This window comes from Botryllus schlosseri, chromosome 14 (genome assembly GCF_051294905.1).
Source record: "Botryllus schlosseri isolate E-star chromosome 14, Bs_hap1, whole genome shotgun sequence".
Lineage (NCBI taxonomy): Eukaryota > Metazoa > Chordata > Ascidiacea > Stolidobranchia > Styelidae > Botryllus > Botryllus schlosseri.
Window position 1 is genome coordinate 6,244,235 of NC_137249.1, and position 20,441 is coordinate 6,264,675.

At 40.9% G+C, this 20,441-nt stretch overlaps 1 protein-coding gene across 1 annotated transcript; it reads left to right on the forward strand.

Moving 5' to 3' along the window:
• The first annotated feature begins 2,864 nt into the window (after positions 1–2,864).
• LOC145455469 (uncharacterized) lies at positions 2,865–17,279 on the forward strand. Its single transcript, XM_080333445.1, has 10 exons — positions 2,865–3,124; positions 3,208–3,274; positions 4,162–4,249; positions 6,067–6,119; positions 7,274–7,363; positions 9,881–10,144; positions 10,650–10,799; positions 11,247–11,344; positions 12,323–12,532; positions 14,901–17,279. Exons 1-10 carry the CDS (start codon positions 3,057–3,059, stop codon positions 15,748–15,750), a joined length of 1,938 nt encoding a protein of 645 aa, XP_080189571.1. The 5' UTR covers positions 2,865–3,056; the 3' UTR covers positions 15,751–17,279.
• The last annotated feature ends 3,162 nt before the right edge of the window (positions 17,280–20,441 follow it).

Here is a 20,441-nt window from a genome sequence, read left to right on the forward strand (position 1 = left end):
CAGAAAGTTTCAACGGTGGTTTGCTATAGCAGGTCTAAAGCTAAAAAAAGCCAGATTCCGCTTTTCCAGATTAGGACACTCCATGGGCTGCTAGATTACGATATGATAAGTAAATGCTAGATTGCGAAATATCAGTTTGAAACGTTATGATGCAGGGTTGTAATGACTCGACTCGAGTCCGACTCGAGTCACGATTTTCTGATGACTCGACTTGACTCGAGTCATTTTCTCAAAATACGGAAATGACTCGACTCGACTCGGGTTGATCTGTGTATTGTCATTGCGGATGACTCGAACCAAGTCATATGACTCGAGACTCAGACGGCCAAGACCGACATTCCATTGTAAATTCGAAGAAAAATAAGTAAACACATTATTGGGATTTCATCTAATGGTGCTGGTACTTGAAAATGCTATCAGAAACTGCTAAAAGTGAGGAAAATTAGTATATTATAAATCCGAACCATTCCATATCAGCAAACAGAGTTTTAAAAAGTGGGTTGAACAAGACTTAACGGGAAACTGAGCAGTCAACACAATGACTTGGACTCGGACTCGAGTCATAATACCATGACTCGGACTCGACCCTCTGTTCGCTGACTTGGACTCGGACTTGACTCGGTGGTGAATTGAAAATGACTCGAGTCAAAACTATAAAAGTGAGAATGACTTGTGACTCGAAACCTTGTGACTTGGTTACAACCCTGTTATGATGGGCCATATTTACTGTGGTGAAATATTTCATATGGGCGACAATGCGGTGTGAACGGAACCGCGCAACCCGATAGCCTACCTAAATTATATTCATCAATACTCTCGTGAAATCGTAGTGGTCACTCCATATTTATTGTGCGCGAACCGGAACGAAAATTCTGAGCTTTTTCGCAACTTTTATGGAAGTTAAATGTTGATAGTCCGTGAAAACATCCCCTAAATTCCTCAGGCTATCTTTCTGATTGGAGGATTAAACTACTTCTACTTGACAAACTGAAAATAGAGAAAACTAAGTAAGTAGATCACAAAATATTGCGAAGTGGAAGAAGCGGGAACTTAGATCTACTTGAGTAAGTACTCAATTATCGGAAGACTAGTTGAGTACTTCAAAGAAGTAGAAGCGGTACTTCGTTACTGACCACCTCTGGATTATACGGATGATTGTGTGATTACTGTCTCTACTCTCTATCAGTGATGAGCGGATAGTGCTTTTCGAGACTCCGAATCCCTCCGACAACTTTAGTCTCTGAGGCAAACTCCCTCCGACTCCGAAGAGCTCAATCCCAGACTCCGAGATACTCCGAAGAATCTCGTCTAGTATCCGAAACATCCATATATCGGTAGAGTTAGGCTATTCAATAACATTGTCGAATAATCCCAAATGTATGGCTCCGCTGAGAACAGTTATGCACTAGAATATCACTAGTTGTACCTCTGAAACAGAACGAAAGAAAAATAAATCCAAGATTGTACTTGCAAGCATCAGGAAGGAACTAGCAAGGGTAGCACACAGAGAGCACACCGTTAACTTGAAGCAGTATCAATGAAGTTCATCTCCATTAGGAGGTATTGCATCTAAGATCCAAAGATGATGATGATGATGATGAAGATATTGGGGGCAAAAGTTACAACACTCCAAAAATATCCGAAAAAATATCTGTAGTAAACTCCGACTCCACTCCGAGAGTCACAAAATCGGCAAAACTCCGCTCCGAATCCACTTCGACTCCGCAGTCCGCTCCGATGCTCATCTCTGCTCTCTATAGGCCAAGCTCACAGCAGAGAGTCACTAAATATTCACAAACGGACAGCTGAACAGTTTGAGCAAACTTTTCTAACAAAGGAAATAAGTTGCAAGGCAAGGCAATGTGCATGCTTATTTAGTGCTGATCGAACTACTCTTCATGCTTCCAGCGACATGACCAGATTGATCCGAAATTGAAATGCAGCAAATTTCAATCAAAGATATGATAAGAACGTGAAAAAGTGCAGTTTCTGAAAGAAGTTCACAGTGGAAGGAAAGACTGTATTTTTGTTTAGTGTTTAGATGTTCTAGGTCAGTGGTTCCCAACGTGGGCGATTTGGCGGTCTAGGGGGGCGAAAATGACGAAAAGGTGATAGGGAGGCGGAAATGGACAAAGGGGGCGACAGGGGCGAAAGGGGGCGGAAATAGCAAAGGGGGCGATGACACGTCAAAACGGCTGACCTTTTTTTAGTCAACCCACGGAAATTTAGTTGCAAAAGAGTCAACTTCGACATCGAGTCGAAAAGCTGACCATTTTATTTAGTCAACCCGCCGGTGATTACAGTTTGTATGCCCATTTTTCGGTACACAAAATTTGGGGGGCGATGATCGGTGTTGAGCTTGAAAAGGGGGCGATGGGTCGAAAAAGGTTGGGAACCACTGTTCTAGGCCAAGATGGTAGTCTGATTGCAAGACTACTACAAGTCGTTTCGATTTCCTATGTTTTCATTTCAGCGTAATCTTGTGGTGCTTTTAAAACTGGTATTTCTGATTCTATTTCCAATTTCCAATCTCCAATTTCTCCTTTGCCTAAATTATCATTTTTTCTGAATTCCAAGTTAGAATCGGATTAGGATTGGACAATGGACATGGATTTCAATATGCAGAATCTATAAATTAGGCTTGGGATTTGGAGTTTCGGATTTGGTCGGATTAGGACATCAAAATTCCAAATCCGCTCATATCTGATTTCTTTTAGAATGCTATCGCCCACTAGCGACAGCAAGTAAGTCGGTCCAGTGAAGTGCAGTGCTCCAGTGTTTGCTAAATCGAGATTGTAGTATCGCATTCGCTACTTCACTTCACTACACACAGACTGTAGACGGAGACACAGTAGCCCGGCTAATACCTAATACGTGACTGATTGCGTAGTGTTGTGGCGCGCAGGCTGATGAATATCAGTGTTATTGGATAAAATGACTGAAGAAATAGCGTCCGTCTCTGGTATCCAACAATGATCTTTTGTACGGTACTTGCTGCATTGACAACCGCGTATACCATGTTCCAAAGTTTCAGATTTAATTTTTAAAACTATTTAATGGAGGTTATTGCATTCAGCGTCCTGTCAGCTGTTCTTCTAAATGCAGTGTGCATTGTTTCATTTTTGTAAGTATGCTTTATTTTAGTAATTACTGATATTGATAATATGTGCCTCTAGCAATCTGAAATTATACAACCAATCATTTCAGATTCTATAGACGCATGAAAAAAATTGATCAAATCGTTGAAGACACGTCGAAAGTCCAACGCAATCAAGTATGTCATAGGCAATGTATATAGAACTGTTGATATAAATCCGATATGACCACTTCATATGCGCAAGGAGATCACCCCATTCAGTGGTTATTTTCGGCAATAGGTTGCATGTCACAGAATTGTTTCTTGCTTAGAATAATTGAGTAATTGAACGGAAAATTGCATGTGACCTTGCCACCGATTGCACTCTGGCACATAAGCCAGACTGCTAATCAACATGATAGCAATTAGCATCAATCCTACTTGGTGACTAAAAGAAATTCAAAGAACAGAAGATTCACGCTTCTGATTCTGTTTTCTGATAACAGAGATAAAATTATGTAGCCTAGGAATTATGTCAGAGTAATTTCTGATAATTTGGTGACGTCTCAATACTTGTAAGCCTAGCTAGTACCTACCAGAAATAAAAACATGTTGTTTTATTAGCAACAGATCAGAGAACCTGATCTATCATCTACACTTCGTATTAATCAGTTTCCGTTCAATTTAACCATGTTATGATGAAAAAGCACCAGTAAAGTTGCTTTCAAACCAGTTGAAACCTTGTCAAATGCGCCAATTCAAGGCGACAGAACTAAACTGCCTGTGTCATGGTGACTTTTTAAAGATCTTCTCGACTTCCTGTACTCCTCCTCTGAAATGGGAGCGATTATATAGGGGCCCAATATAGGCTATCAGGTAGATGTGCAACATAAACCACCATGCTCAATCAACAGTTGCTACTCACCATGATGGCACTCTAGCTCGCAAATGTCCAGTCCATGCGCTGTACAGCTATTGTGTAATTGTCACCAACCACTGCTGGCCATTGACACCATTGTTTTTTGACTTTTTTGTTCCAGAAACAGGCCTAGGCCTACTGCAGTATTAAGTTTCCATTTTTTTAGACAACCATTTCCGCGAGGAAAAAAGTAATTCAAACAAAGGAAAGAACTAAGAAAATCCACAGCAAAAAGAAACCTCTACTACTCCATGGTGCGTTCATATTATTTCCTTGGATTTTCCGATGTGTTGTCAAGTATTGAGTTGTAGATTAGTCCAGAATACTAGTAAGCTACCGCATATCTTCATGTCATACATTGGAAGAAGATTTAACATTCAAGTATATATCTTACTACGCGGACTAAAAACAATATCATGCCTATTATGCATCATCTAATGAAATGTTGCATTCAGCGACTGAAAACTAAGATAGTTAGTAATGTCGATTATTGATCGCTGCGATACAAAAATCTTGTTTCCGCGATCTCATTTGTTCCTTGTGCTGCAAGTTTTAGCAGTCATTACTGCACATTGCACAAGTTTTTAAAGCTCTCTTGGCGAAAAAGATCTTGACAAAATTATGATTTTTTTTCTCAACAGTATAATTTTAAATTTTCATTGCCTCAAAAATGATGTTCACTACTTGGCTCAAATCATTGCACCATTAACTGGGTGGGATTTCAGTGTGCGAATTGCAGTGCACAGTTTCTATATCCTGGTCCTGCCAATATTGGACTATGTTTGTAATGTCCTAGTGACTTATCATATTTTCGTTAAACCTTGCATTTCATTTGTCAGTCAGTTGCACAACCAGGGGGGTTTGGGATGCATGACATCCCCCTTGAACTTTGATACCTCAAATATTGATAAATATCCAAATATGAAAAATATCATGTGTTCGGTAACATTGGCGGCAAAGGACAATTTAAAAATGTAGTAACATCCAGCACTAAAGGGCAAATTAAAGATCTTGTTACTGGTATGCACTAATAGTATCGTGTATGTGTTTTTGTTTCATGGCTATTTTTTACATATTCAATTTGTTTGTTGTTAACGTTCCACAATTGTTCTTCGTTACATATCCATTTGATTTTATAAGATGCTAATTCCACCTGGTTCAGGTACTATACTAGCATACTTGGAACTTCAATTCAGTTCTCAATGATAGCATATCAACTAAAGTCAACATTGTACCTGCGTTTCTCAAGACGAGACTCACCAAGTAACGTTGTTACTGAATTTACAACTAAAACTGGTGTCATAGCGAGAATAGCTGTTTGCTAATTTGTGTAAAATCGTGCGTGGGTAGCTGCTAATCCGTGGGAGGAGTAGCAGTTTTGCGTTATTTTGTACTTATTATTTGTGTATATATTGCGGCACCTATTATATTTCCGTTCTCATGATGATGATAATGCACGATCCATTTGATGTAATCACGAAACAACGTTGAATCTGTTCAATGGGGTAATGGATACCCATTTATTTGCGAACATTTTTTGGACAATCATCACATAAATTGTATGACAGCAACCAGTGGGGCAACGAGTTGTGCCATGTTAGAACGTCATAATGGGCATTTTCATTTTGTCATTTTAAAATTTTGAAATAATTAACTTTGGTTTTTAAAACATACTTGGACTATAGCATGTGCACTGTGCAGTCAATGTCCAATTCTATTTTTATGATAGAATAGCTCATTGCCGGTTGGTTGTTCACTTCGCATGTGGTAGTACATGTGTTATCAACTTCTATATTCCTGATGCTGTGTTCATTTTTATGTAATTCTTTACTGTAAGTACTGTAAATGTTACAGATTATGTAATCTCTTACATTGGGTTGTGATGTTTGAAGCTTACTCCAATGTTTACAAGTTTGTAAATGTCAAATAGACTCTATATTTTGTTATCTCTGTGACCTATACCACTCACCATTGATTGGTACTGTATGTACCAGTATCGCGACTTCCTTCTTTACGTTTCGTCAATATACGTCAATGTGCATTGTGCAATGACTATGTTTAATATTTTTAGATGACAATGCAACAGGCACAGAGAGCTATACTACTGAACAGCAGTTGGTTCGGGTATGTCAAAATATTTTCAACCGACAATATCCATGGAAATGACTTGATAGCAAGCGATATTCACCTGTCCTTAGTCTGTATGCAAAATGGTTTGAAGTCGTTAACTGTGAGATTATTCAATTAACATGATACACCATCAGTAAAATTTGGTCACGGGATAATCGGGACATATGCTAGTTTTTTGCCAGACTCACTGAATTGCATCACCATATTCTATACAATCACACGGTGACAATTGCTTATGATCTGAATCGCTACATAGACTTTTAATTCATTTGACATTGTTCTTTCTTTTGGAAAGTATACATCACTCTACGTTTTGGCGCCATTGTGTGAGGTCTGTCTTGTTTGTTGATGAAGTGTACACTGTTCAGTTAGTATGTGCTGTGGACTGAGATGCTAAGTGGACGTGTAGATTGTTGGTAAAATATCACCTCCGATTCCCCACTCTTAAATGAAATGTGATGATTTTCAAGAATTGTTGGCTTTGTGGACTTGATTGTGAATTTTCGTCTGCTAGCACTAGGGAGGAACGACATTTGAGTAATATCTGTGTGGAAATAGTCCTTCACATAAGAATTATAATTTCCCCTTTCCATTTGTGTAGACACGGTTATTGTTCAAGAGTTTATGTCCCTTTTGTTGATTCATCAACTTTGCCCTGTGCGATGTGTGATAATATCAAATATTCATAAGCTTAAAATATCGCCCTAGTTTGTTTCTGCTCGTTGTTATATACAGTTGTCCTTGCTGATCTGAAATTAAAGTACCTCATCCAGAAATAGAAAACCTTGTTCTTAAATGAATATTTTCATTATTCATTTATAACTCTCTTGTGCATATGTTTGTTTGATGGCGAGACTTGAATGAAGTCTGTCATTATTTGATGACTTTCAAATTTGTACTAAGCTCATGTAGCAGTGTTTTGATGAGTTTGCATTGGGGACTTATTTCTCCAATCTTCATCTGATATGCCTTGTAGAGGAATATATAAATTATTGTAAAATCATGTGCCTAACTGCTTCATGAAAAATTAGACTAACGCGTCTTTTCTCTCTCAATTTCCACCTGAGATGCTCCTCGTGATGCAGGAAGCTATCATTATTACAGGAAGCGTTACCTATTTTCATTATGCCCATTTTGATTCATTTCAGACGATTATCCATGACCAGCAGTATGCTGCCAATAGCATCAACACCACGGCCCTGGACGAAAAGCCATCTGTGAAACGAAATGGGGATTTGGTGAGATTGAATCGTTTGTTTTGACATTTTTCATACTTGCTCTGTGGAAAATATGCCCAGATTGTGTTTACCATTAAATAGCACTGGCGTAATGTCTGGAATACATCTTTTCGCTGCTGACAACACTTGATAGATTGTCGTTTTGGTGTTAAATATCTGCTGCTGTGCTACTGCAATACCGATTTCCGCGTTGTGCAATGCGGATACCGCCGTTGTTCAAGAATGAACTTTGTTACAAATAACACACACGCTCATCATGATGAACAGCATTTTGGCAAGCAAGGCTCTTGAGCAGTGATTCCCAAACTACGTGTCGCGGCACACTAGTGTGTCGTTTCGGATTCTCTTGGAATTTTGGGAAAATATTACATAAATTCTTCAATGAATCAACTGATAAACAAGAAATCCTTCCGAAAATCACAAGCACATTGTCAGTAGTTTCTCTCGTACACTGCAACATTACTTCCCATAATTTGCTATGAACGACTTTAAATGGGTATAGGCAATTGATTTAGAAGCAATGAAGCAAGCGATGTTTCCGTAGAGAAAGAAGAACACCTTCTTGATTTACGAAAGGACCCGCTGTTTCCACAAAAAATTAGGATGAGTTATTGACTGTCTACTTTCTAATGCTATTCCATGATCGGTGGAAAACCAATCAGAAATATCTTCCCGCCATCTCCATACTTATGTGAATGGCCACGTAAGTGCTGCACCCCTAATTGGAAGAGGCTAAAATGTATTTCGTAAATCATCATAAAGAATAATATATTTCGGCAGATATGCTCATACTCAGCCTGAAATTTTCCTCGCCCCTTGGTGTCGTTAGTAGCCTGTTTAATAAGAGAGTATTATTTTTCTGTTTCGACTGAAATGAAAAGCTGTAAACGGTGAGACTTCTGTGAATTGATGCTGGAATGCGGGTGTCTTTGTCAACAATGCAACCCCGTTTAGGTGTTATATGTTCGTAGATGTTTTTTTCCAGTATGCCACCAGCTGAAAAAGTTTGACCACCGTGCCCAAAGTCAACTCGTATCAGAATGTGCCAACCTAGTTCGTGCCAACGGAAGGAGTTCGTGTACCATTTAAAATAGTATATTGAGCTTAAGCGATCTCTTTGCCTCTATTATTCGAAACTTCTGGCCGGTGACATCATTCTCTACTAGTTGCTGACGATTACCCCTGACGAGTGTCCATAGGCGCCGAACGCTAATTTTCCTTAGGCATGCCAGTTCGATGACGTCACAAAGGAATGATTTCATGATCCGACGGAATTGATAATTAGGGATAATATAGCATCAATTCATGAGGGTTAAGTGCCTGCATAAATGCCGATTATGCAATATCTTCGTGTTAACAAACTTGCGCGTATGATAAGCTTGTCAACGAGTCCGGAAGTGCTGTCAATTAGCGAGTCCCTGATCGCTAGCGAACAATTAAATACGCCGCTTATCAACGCGTATTACGTAACCTCGGCGACGATTTGTGCAAGGCAAAATGTCAGAGTTGTTATGGAATCTGTTCTATAATGGTACCGATTTCAGGTTGTTCAAACCTTTCTCGTCTTTTACAACTCAAGCCTTGACAGTTGACACACATCTTCTGATGGTTATGTTTAGGTATTAGCGGAATTCACTTACGCATGCACGGCGCACTCACAATCGCACATGTCTGCGGACATTCGATGTCATTCAGGTCAGCAGTGTCGCTCTTTAATTACAATCGCTAACCTACAAACACGTAACGGCATTGTCACCAAGCCGTCGAAAGATTGGAGCTAACGCATGCTAGGCTCGAGAGATGGGAGCCAACGCATGCTCGGCTCTAGACGCGATAGTTGGCCAGCGATGATATCTTTCGTACCAGGCCTGTTGCAGATGCGATTGTGTAGGCAAGCGATAATATCGTGTTCGCCAGTGCAGATGCGATAGTGCAGGCAGCGATGGCACCGGGCCTACTGCTGACGTGATTGTTCATCATGCTCAAGCGAGTGAAACTAGGCTTGTCGGAGACGCGATAAAGCAGGCAAGCGTCCCAAGCGATGACTGCCGAGCGCACGGCAATAAATGACACAATTTCGCGATCATCTCAGCGGGAAATCGCGTCGCGTTACATTGTGCACAGACAAATCTCGTTAATTGGCAACGCGCTTGTAGCTAATTGGCCGCGCGCAACGGTTACATCGCTCACATAATCGGTAGCAGGTAATGTCGTATACGGAAATACATTGCGATTCGTTCCAAATAACACAATCGGGGTTTATGCCGATTCATGCCAAACCGAATTCTAGGCATGCCGCATACCTAAAAAAATGTCTAGGTATGCCTGGCATGCCTTGCATGCCCAGGTTTGGCGCCTATGCGAGTGTCAGCCGAAGATATCAGATTTATTTCAGTATGGAATGTTATTCAATTGTATATTGAAGTTCTGTACCTCCAGAGAGGTCATTAAACTTGTATTGCACGACCGACCGATGCAGGCCGGCCGATTTGATTATTGTTCTCTTATGTTGCTTAGAATCGCAGCGTATCGAATGGAACGGGTGCAGGTTCTCGCATTGACGAAAGACCGCTAAAAAAGAATCAAGATCCCGACTGGCAGAGCGTGATATCGAGACGGAGGAAAAATGTCTATGTCGTTTCTCAGACCGATAGCCGGTACCAGTTCACTCTAGACGGCGTCGGGGGTATCGCGGAATTGCCGTTTTGTGAAATTCACTTCCCACCCGACTCTGTTCGTGGCGAACTTGTTGTCTCTGTGGAAACGGAAACTTACGGGAAGGTGCGATAATTTGTTGATTGCAATCCGTGTTTGATCAGGCTCTACTTACCCTTCACACGTTGACCTGCTGTAGAAAACCTCGCAGATTATGGATTGTAAATTAAGAGACTGTCGTTTGGTGTTTGGAGTACTAGTACGGTTTTGCCTTTTTCCACCACTTTCTCATGATTTTTGAAATCATAAACAAAATCATGGGGTCAAAGGTCAAACCGGGCAACCCCAGGTGCCAAATAAGGTGAAAAAGTATCAAGTAGGATGCAAATGACCAAGTGTGAAAGTGTTACCCCTAACAAAATTGATTTGACCAAAATATGAAAAATTTAAATTACATGTATAAATTTCTCACGTTTTTTCTGCTTAAAGCGACTTCAAAATTGGCAATCTTCGGTTCTAGTTGACAGATTTTGATGAAATTTGGTTTTCTCAAATCAGAGAACAAAGTTTTGTAAGCGAACCAACTGCTCTTTGTGCCGATGCGCGCCTCTCAAGAATTATTCGTTTTCAGTTTGTCGACGATACGGAAGACAAAGTCTTTGTCACTCCGGCAGTCCATTTTTCGACAGCTGCCGAATATAAACTGAGCCGGCAATTCCAGATGAAGCTCAACTCCATGAAAATGATGGGGAGGGGTTGGAGCGGGGGCGTTTGCTGCCAGGTAGAAAAGCTTGTGCCTTGAGGGTACTTTCCTGTTGATAAATGGGATTTTGTATAGCTAGACATCAGTGCAACACTGATGTTTGTTTAGCTCGGGTTATGGGTAGTGTTTGATCGCGAATTATTACTATTATTACCTATTGTCACGGTTTCCCATAATCCAAACTGGCTCGTGGTCATACAACAAGAAACTAGCGAGATGAGATTGGGTATAAAACGCATAAAATGGAATTCGTGTGGAATAAGAATCTTGTATGTTTACCGATACAATGAATGTCTGCACAAGATTAGCCGACAGAGTTTGTTCCTGTTGATTTCTCGGCCTGTGACGCAGAATCTAGGGACCTCTTTGGTTTTCTTACGCTGTGTATCGTAGTTTGTCAACTATTCTTGGACTTCTGATTGTTTTGTTTGCTTACATAATCCAGGATTATAATACATGTTGCAGATTGAAAGCCGAGACTCTGCCAGTTCGTGGGCGACCATCGGCAGGACTGAGTATGTTCAGGGGAAGCCCGTTAATATTACTGCGGATAAGTTGACAAGGTACTGTATCCTGGTGATGTTATGAAATATCTGATCGTCACCAACTTTCGACCATTGTTTGCCAATTGTTGCCATTTTTATGATCATCATAGAGGGAGAATCTATATTTATCGACCATGCAAATGGTTTACATATAACAAAAATGCAATTTGGTTAAATACGGTACATAGATATGTTTAGACAGGAGGCTCGATATAAGAGAGTCATCAAATCCAAGTCAATCAGGCCAGGATCATCTTACTACGGAAGTCATTTAACATTAAAAAATTAGGGTGGATAATATAAGGCCAATGCAAATACAATTTAGGGGTAGCTTGGGACTCCCATTGTGCAAGCTGTAAATGTAGGTCGACACACTTGGCCACAAGTATTTTATTTACATTGGGTTGGGTTCTGTTGTAATCTTTCTCGTAATCTTTTGTGTCAGTAATGATCATCCCAGGGCGAGGTATCATGGGTATGAAGTACATCCTGTTTTATGGCAACATTGACGCACGGTGACATTCTGTGGTTGAGCACTTGAATGTCGACTAATTGGCGTCAAGGGTGTCGAGTTGATTATTGATAGTCTAATGTTTGGGCAAATGGTGCAATTTTTGTGGGACAAACATTTTATGATGTTGCATCCTTGTGGTGTAATAGCGGATGTAGTCTATAATTAGCGCTGTTTCAATGACCTTCCGAAGTAGCCTGTATCTACTTGTGAAGGCTCCTAGGTTGTTCATTTTGATGAATTTTTCAGTCAATGTACTAAGAGTGTCCGCAACGTTTTTAGAGAATTAGCTTGCTTTCTAAGTGCAGTGTTGAATATCAAATTCAACATGTCCACTTGTGAGGCTACCAAAGTTTCATGTCCACTTGTGAGGCTACCAAAGCAAACTTTCATCAAAATTGACTGAATCGCTATTGGCCTGTTTGTTTTTCAATTCCTATCACGTGTCATGGACTCCTCTCATCAACTAATCTTTTCGTCTGCAGTTTCAGAGCCGTTATAACCAGAACACAGAGCAGCCACATAAGCCGCGACTTGAACGTGGCGGCCTACATCACCAAGCCCAAAGTTACAAATCCAAAGCAGCACTATCTTCACATTTGCATTTACGACAACAGCCAGCAGACCCAGTCTAAAGTCAACGACAATATGCAAAAGCTCTTGCTTAAGATGCCGCCAAAATTGTGCAATATCCCGTAAGTATTGTGTTTTCTATCGGCATTCTGATTATTATAGTAGACGAGATTTTTGTAGACCTCGTATTTTTGCACGTTAAAAGTTATTGCCAGTTTAAGAGCTTGCGGATCGCTGTTAATAGAGGAAACAGATTGTCTCGTAACTGCAGCAATCATTAACACTATTTGCCATTCCCTAAGCTGGAGTATTTGATGATATCTCCCGATGCGAGAATATTTCTCAATGAAAATTTAGTTCTACTAGATCTGTGGATGCTCATTGCTCATTGCCCATGCTTCTTTAGAGTATATCTATCATTGCATTTATGCAATCGTCGGCGATCTACCTCTGGACGATGTACTATACTCGGACAATGCTTCTGGCCGGCTGACTATAAATACAAAACTGCCTTGAGATCTAACACGAATACCAGCAGATCCGAAACATGACCCCTACTGACTGACATGGGTGACTGTGTACGATGTACTTTTTTGTCATGATTCAATTCAAGTTCACCCTAATGACTTATACTGAATTATATCTGCTCTCACATACCCATCAAAATGATGTTCTAAAGCAGTGGTGACCAACCTGCGGGCGTCGAGACCTAATTCAGATAGTAGGTTTTTGCGGCCGTCGACATGCAAATTGAATTTACCTACAGATTTGTGAGAGATTTTAATCAATCTTGAATTTTTTTCCCGCTCGACGCGATTCAATGTGACTTCATTTTTCGATTTTAATATAGTTGCACGCTTTGCAATCTGAGCCCCACAGTACTGATGCGAACATCAGACGGAAATGATGCGCCCCATGTAGAAATACCAACTTGGAATCGTGTGCTCCTCACGATACAAATTTGTTTCTGGTAGGTCTGGGCTATGCCGACAATCCTGATGGGAGCTGAAGAAATAACTGGCATGTAACATTGTAACATAGTGACTAATATTAACGATTGACCCACCCCAAGATCCATCATCATCCATAATTTGCCCTGAATATTTGAAAACACCCCCTCCGGCTTCAATCACAATCTGATCACATGGGGTGAGAAAGGGTAAATGTTTGATACTAATATATGAAAATAGTACTATTAATGACCAAATTCATTCGTGAATCTGCAAAAGTTAATAACATGACCACTCTCGATTTCGGTATAGTAAGCCGATATGAATGAATAGATTAGTCCGGACTTCACCAGAAAAGGACAGGACCTGAACAGTTTAACACGGGTATTGGCCACCCAGTTAGTTTTTTATGACTATGTCCTGGAATGCGGCTGTAGGCTACATTAGTAATCGATATGCGGCCTTGAATAACGAAAAGATTGGCTAATGGCCACCCCTATTCTAAAGCGATGTAGCCAATGAAACCAATGACAACATACGCCATTTGTATTCAATCGAAAATCGTGTCGATTCTAATCGAGCGTATTTCCATCATTACAACCCTATCAAAGTGGAATATTGCTTGTTATGCAAAAGCGGAAGTGCATACTTTGTCATTAGTTATGGTATCTTTCCTGTAATCTTCATGCCTTCTATATGTCACTCCCAAATATAGGCTGCCGCCAGCAGTCTATTAAGAGTGCGATGATGTCAATTCAATGGGCATAGATTGTGTGTGTGCCTAGAAATCTATTTAAAAAAAGCATCACTAGAGGAAGTAGTTCATCTGTTTAACCTTGCTTTTGGTTGAGAGAGCCATTCAGTGGTTGGATAGCAATTCATTAACATCACATTATTATGCAAGTCTACATATACAACGCTAGCGAGCGAGGGGCATTGAAAATTACTACTTTGCTCTTTTGACACGGTTCCGACCAGTAGCAGCGTAACAATACCAATTTGGAATTTCAGCCATGTATAAAATATTAGTGTTTACAGCGGCAAATTTCGTCACTTTGCTGTGATCAAATATCGTGTTCCAGACATGCCTGAATGCTTTTGTTCACGTTTTTCATCTTGAGAGGAACCTGTGATAGAGTCTGCGTAAAGATATTGCTAATTAATGAAATTTTGACGGATTTAGCTGGCAACTTCGTTTGGCTAGTGTCGTTGAAACAATGTTGATATAATTCACATGAAAAATACTTCATCGGCCACAAAGAGGAAATAAAGTGATAAGCAGATGAATGATGAAAATTGCCACCGTAAATACTACTATTTAGCGTGTAATGGCTGGAATTTCAAATTGGAATTGGCCCTGTGCTTCTAATCGGAATGAATTCAGATGTGGTGTGCACCGTTTTCAGGGTAACTCAGCGATTTAAGCGCCATGCCAAATTTGGATAAAAGTTTACTTTTTGAACAGCCTATTGTATGATGCCTGACCGCGGCCAGATCTATTGGAAATATTTTACTGAGCACGCCTCTTCTTTTTCTGTAGATTTGGGTGCAATGTGGAATTCCAAATCGAACCAACACGCAAATACAAACCCGACGACAAGCCAATCTTCATGCGATGGACCGAAGTCTGCAAGTCGTTTGTCAACGTCCGATTCCAAATCAGACTCAACCGCGACGAGTCGATCCAGCCCAATTTCGAACCCGAGTTCCGCACCATGGTGTTCCTGACTCTGAACAAGGTGGGAAGCCAGCGCACGTGGACCCAGCGCGAGTACTTCCATTTCTATTGGATGTCGGCCAGTTCATTTCCGAGGAATCGTAAGTCGCAAAGGCGAGATAGCAAGTCTGCGGAAAGCGGTGTGTCCAAAACATCCGATGACGACGGGTTCATATCGGGGTCGGACACGACGGTATTTAAGGATGCAACGGTCCGTCCCGCCCTGAAAGCGACCGCAAAGTCCTCACCGAAATACGTCAACCGTAAAAATCAAAAGAGTGACATGTCGAAACCGCGCCCAGATTTCACAAAAGGCACGGGCAGCCCCGTTAAAGCCCGCGCCTATGACAAAACTCGGGACACGAGGAAGCAACCAAAATCGACACCAGGCACTCAACGCCCGCACAAGCCTCAGATCGCCGATCTCCCCAAAAAAGAACAATTGCCTAAAAAAGCAAATCCGAAGCGAGGTCCTTCTCGCAAAGAATCTGATAAAGTCCTGTCCCGGCAGAAGCCTTTAAATAGCTCAGGCGAACTCGACAGGACTACGTCAGTAAGCCGTGTCGCTGTGACTGCGGCTGGTAAAGAGCGAGATAAATCCGGGGATAGTAAGATGTCTTCGCGGCGATTCAGGCGGCCTAAAAAACAGACGCCGAAGACTGTGTCCCAGTGAGGGGTCGCGCGAAATGTGCGTTACCGTTCCGGTTAAATTTGCGAAATGACCACTTTCTTTATAGTTTACCGATAAGATCGAATTCTTGGTTCCTATATGTCAAGTCTTATATTCAGGGTTGCTATACCGTCCTTGCATCTCGGATTTGTCGTTAATTTTGCAGGGGGTGCCTTGTAAAACTAAATCGTCCAAATTTCTCAGATTTGTGCGGATTTTTTGACTTGTGGCCTTTGTTTGTCCGTACTTTCGGCAACGGATCACTATTTTTATTCGTTATCAGTTTAGTGATTTTGATGTTAGGCTAATTACAGTGACTGGTTTTTGATTGATGTTGATGGCAACTCTGTCTATATTATGAAGACGTTCTACAAGTCTAACACTAATGAGATGAGACATTGCCGTTTCTGACGATTGCAGGATGATCACGGTTTGATTTGTCTAGCTGTGAATTTTGTCAAAATTTTGAAAAATCGACGTACTGCCTAATTCTCTACACATTAAATCTTGCTCTGATGACAATTGCCTAGGGCGCATTGTGATGTCATGGCAGTGTGGTCACCGGTATTGCCTGGCATGGGTCGCCGTGTCATTTCCAATATATGAACCCGAATTTTGTTCTACGCTGTTGTAATACGTAGTAGTGCCTTCCAAGTGCTTGGACAAATTTCGTGTTTGTTGACTGTTTTCACGCTCTTAAGTTGTCTGGCTTGCAAGTTGACGGTGTACATATATAACATGAATATATGATATTTGAATTCCTGTATTGATTTTGTGCAATCGCTTTATATTTACCTCTGCCCAAGTTTCTAGTTCCACTGTCCCATGGAAGTAGCCTACTTTTCGCTTAGCAAACATATCGACGACTGTTTCAAGGCAAACGTTATTTTGTAGCAATCGGCAGCGTTTGTAAAGACACCTTAGTCCTGGCATTCATGGAAACGATGCAATATATAAGTGTTATGTGTTGATGTGTGTTGTTAATACTTCGAAAATTCCAATTCTTTACAGAAATATACACTAATTCATTGGACTGCATGAATACAGTAATCTGCGAATGTATAATTTCACTAAATATTCATCACAACGTATCTTTTTTGTTTTCATTTTGATGTGATCCCCGTCAGATCAAAGTGTGTTCTAGTTAGTCTAATTTGAACTTGAAGTATGTAAGTTTTAACTTCAGCTTCTTTCTATTGCTGTCGATGCTATGGTACAGAGCATATCATATTTTTTATAATATAGAAGTATTGTTTTCGAATGGTACTATCAGTTCCGTTTGTATTTGTATATATTTGCTAAATTATCCGTATTGGTTTTAAGAGAGTTTGTGTTTGAATCACTCATCCATTTTGATGGGGTAGTTGTGACATCGAACTTTGTTCGTCTTTTATTGTTGCTAACCAGGCAAGCAATGTATTATAAAAACTGCTACATTTGCTTCAGTTCTTTGCCAGATGGGTTAATGTTTATGTTTGTTTTGTTTGTATTATTACTCTAAATCTGTAATATAACACTGTTTAGAAAAGGTATCAAGGTGTGACATGTTCTGTGTTCAGTAGAGTCAAATTTAGATATCCATGCAGATAAGTATATTGGTTTAGCATTAGCATTTCAGTAGATGATACTGAATATATTCTCTGTGTAGGGCGGCCAACCTTTTTTACTTAAAGGCCAAGTGCAGCTTTTTTGAACCATTTTGTGGTCCACTCGAGTGTGGGTGTGATGACCATATTTTAGTCTCCCTATATGAGTGAGCCAAATTAGATGACGATGAATGCAAGACTTACTTGACTAAGCACCAAATTTGCTAACATGTCACGAAAATTCGATGTGCAATTTTGCATTCATATTCTATCCAGTAGTCCCGCGTGCTGCACATCCCCAGACTGAAGCCTCCCAACGGCCTCAAACAATACCGGGAATTTTCCATTTCATTGCTGTGAATACAGTTAGACTCAATTCTGTAACTTGAGCATGTATTGTTTTTTAATTTTCGGAGGGGTACGAGAAGCTAGCAATCTAGTGGCACGAAATTGCCCAAAGAAAAAATTTTCAAGTCGAATAAATCTCCCGCGAAATACTCGTATGAAAAATGTACTAATATTTACAAAATATTATGGCGGGGGAGGAGCAGAGATGCTCGGATTCCCAAATTTCGGGATCCAAATCTATCCGGACCGGATGGAAATTGATAATTCAGAGTCCGAAAAAATCCGGCTGGTGAATTTCCAAATCGGAGTCAGAAAAAATCCGGCAAAAATCATGCAAAATTTTCATATGTCAGCAGAAAAATCCTGCTAAAATCCTAACGCTAACGCAAATTTAAAATCCGAATCCAGTCGGGCTACGTTAAAAATCGATGAAATCCTGCTCCTGAGCCGGACTATGACCAACTCTGGGGAGGAGTGCCCCCTTTCGTATACCCTGGCAACGACAATGACTTGGAACTGATTTTATTGGTCATTAACGTCCCAAAATAAGCGGTAAGACCGATCACTGTCTTGGTTGACCTTGCAAATTCATGATAAAATACGAGGGCAATTTGTTTTTGGTAATACAAGTTGTTTCGAAACGCATGACCCACTCAAATTAAACCATCTCGCTGGCCAAAGTGACTTGCGTGCCACTGGTTTGCCACCCCTGCGTCTAGCCCTTCGTCGCGTATTGGTGAAAACACTAAATAGTCACTGATAGTACTCGAGCTGAAGCACTCCGATAATTTACATAAGTAACGAGTGGAAGTATAGCGATTTGAAAGGTATAGTAGAACCACTTATGTGTGGAACGACATGTTTGGAAATTACCCAAGCCGTTGCAGATATTTCCTGACAATTGCCAGCGGTAGCTTTCAAAAGTACAGGAGCATCTTGAAGAGGAATAACCCAGAATGGGGTCCAATCACTGCTGAGATAAAAGGGCTTATAGCCCTGTCGTTACTTTCACTCATGCAAATATATCCAATGACTACTTTCTGTTTGCCAAGTGCAAAAAGTAAGCAATTCAGCTTCAAAAATCGCAGAAATAGATGCGGTATAAATCTAAAACATAAGTGCTGTTAAAACAGTTGAGCAAGTCAACAAGTATAAATAATTCGTCATTGTTATTTATTGTTACCGGCAGAGTAAGACGTAGTTACGTTGTAGATTGCTATGGTTGGACCCTAGCGATAAATCTTCATTGTTGCTGGCGGTATTCCAGCTTGTGGCAGTTACAAGTAAGATCAACTACAAGGGTGGGTAGGATATCCTCTTTGGGGATTGTTGCCTCGTACTTTCCAATGTTTCATGTAGCTTTTGACAAAATACGCTGTTTTGCTGTTTGTTTAAGAATGTACAGGACTTCAGGCGAGTTGCTAAAGCCATAGCCTTTGTACAGGCTATGCTAAAGCTATGGAGAGCCTCTATCGAGTAGGGGTTAAACCCGCTCAGAGGCCAAACGCCAGACGCCAAACGCCGAGCGGCGGCCGAATGTCTATACGGCGTTTGGCGTCTGGTTTTCTGAGACGCCAAGTAGCTATACGGCGTTTGGCGTCTGATATGGTGAGACGCCGAGTAGCTATACGGCGTTTGGCGTCTGCTATGTTCAGACGCCGAGTAGCTATACGGCGTTCGGCGTCTGGTATGTTGAGACGCCGAGTAGCTATACGGCGTTTGGCGTCTGGTGTCTCGGTGAACTGAGCAGAGGCTAAATCCTTTCATGGCGCGACTATTTAAGTTCCCGCAACTATATGATACCGAAGATTGCATATTGTTACATTTTTTTCATAATAAGCGTTGGCAGAATCCCAAATGATGGTATGTTCAGATTCAAAAAAGACCTACTTGATCACCTCCTGTCGACTGTCGTTATACTACTAAGGTATTTTTTTGCTGACCTGAGTTATTTTCTTAAAAATGGATTTACTCATTCTATGGCTTATTCAAGAATGGTATATCACGACTAATAAATGAAAAATAGGCCCTAAACCTGCCTTTTATCTGTTACAATAAACATGTTCAGAGTGGGAAAAATGAACATATGAAATATCCGAGGCCTTCGATATCACCCCCGAGAGTTCCACAGAAGTGACCTAAAGCTGAACTGGATGGGGGAACATTAAACACCATAACTTGGACTCAACCCATTGCTCTCGGACTTGACTCGGTGTGAATTGAAAATGACTCGAGTCAAATTGACTTGGTTACAACCCTGTCACCACCCCATATCAGTGTTGGGATGACTCGAATCATGACTTGACTCAAGTCACTTTGCTAAAATGACTTGACTCGAGTGAGTCAAAATGTGCAATGACTCGTGACTCGAAGGTAGTGACTTGAACACAACACTACAATTGTACACTCACAATGAATTTCAGACCCAAGTCTAGTAGCGTGTACTGTACAGTCAGTGTACGCACGAAACAACCATCAAATCACTTGCCCACTGGCCAATGATATGACATGCTTTGCTTAGATTTAGCTGCAGAAAACTCCTGTTCAAGCCTCAACCTTCAAATCAAACCCTATTCTCAACATACCAGATGGCGAACGCCGTATAGCTACTCGGCGTCTGAACAGACACCAAACGCCGTATAGCTACTCGGCGTCTGAACAGACACCAAACGCCGTATAGCTACTCGGCGTCTGAACAGACGCCAAACGCCGTATAGCTACTCGGCGTCTGAACAGACGCCAAACGCCGTATAGACATTC

Bases quoted from the DNA above. Each gene is read 5' to 3' on its own strand.
- LOC145455469 (XM_080333445.1), top strand. From the start codon at position 3,057: ATGGAGGTTATTGCATTCAGCGTCCTGTCAGCTGTTCTTCTAAATGCA. The intron at 6,120-7,273 runs GTATGTCAAAAT...GATTCATTTCAG, and splicing joins CTGAACAGCAGTTGGTTCGG to ACGATTATCCATGACCAGCA. The intron at 11,345-12,322 runs GTACTGTATCCT...TTTCGTCTGCAG, and splicing joins ACTGCGGATAAGTTGACAAG to TTTCAGAGCCGTTATAACCA.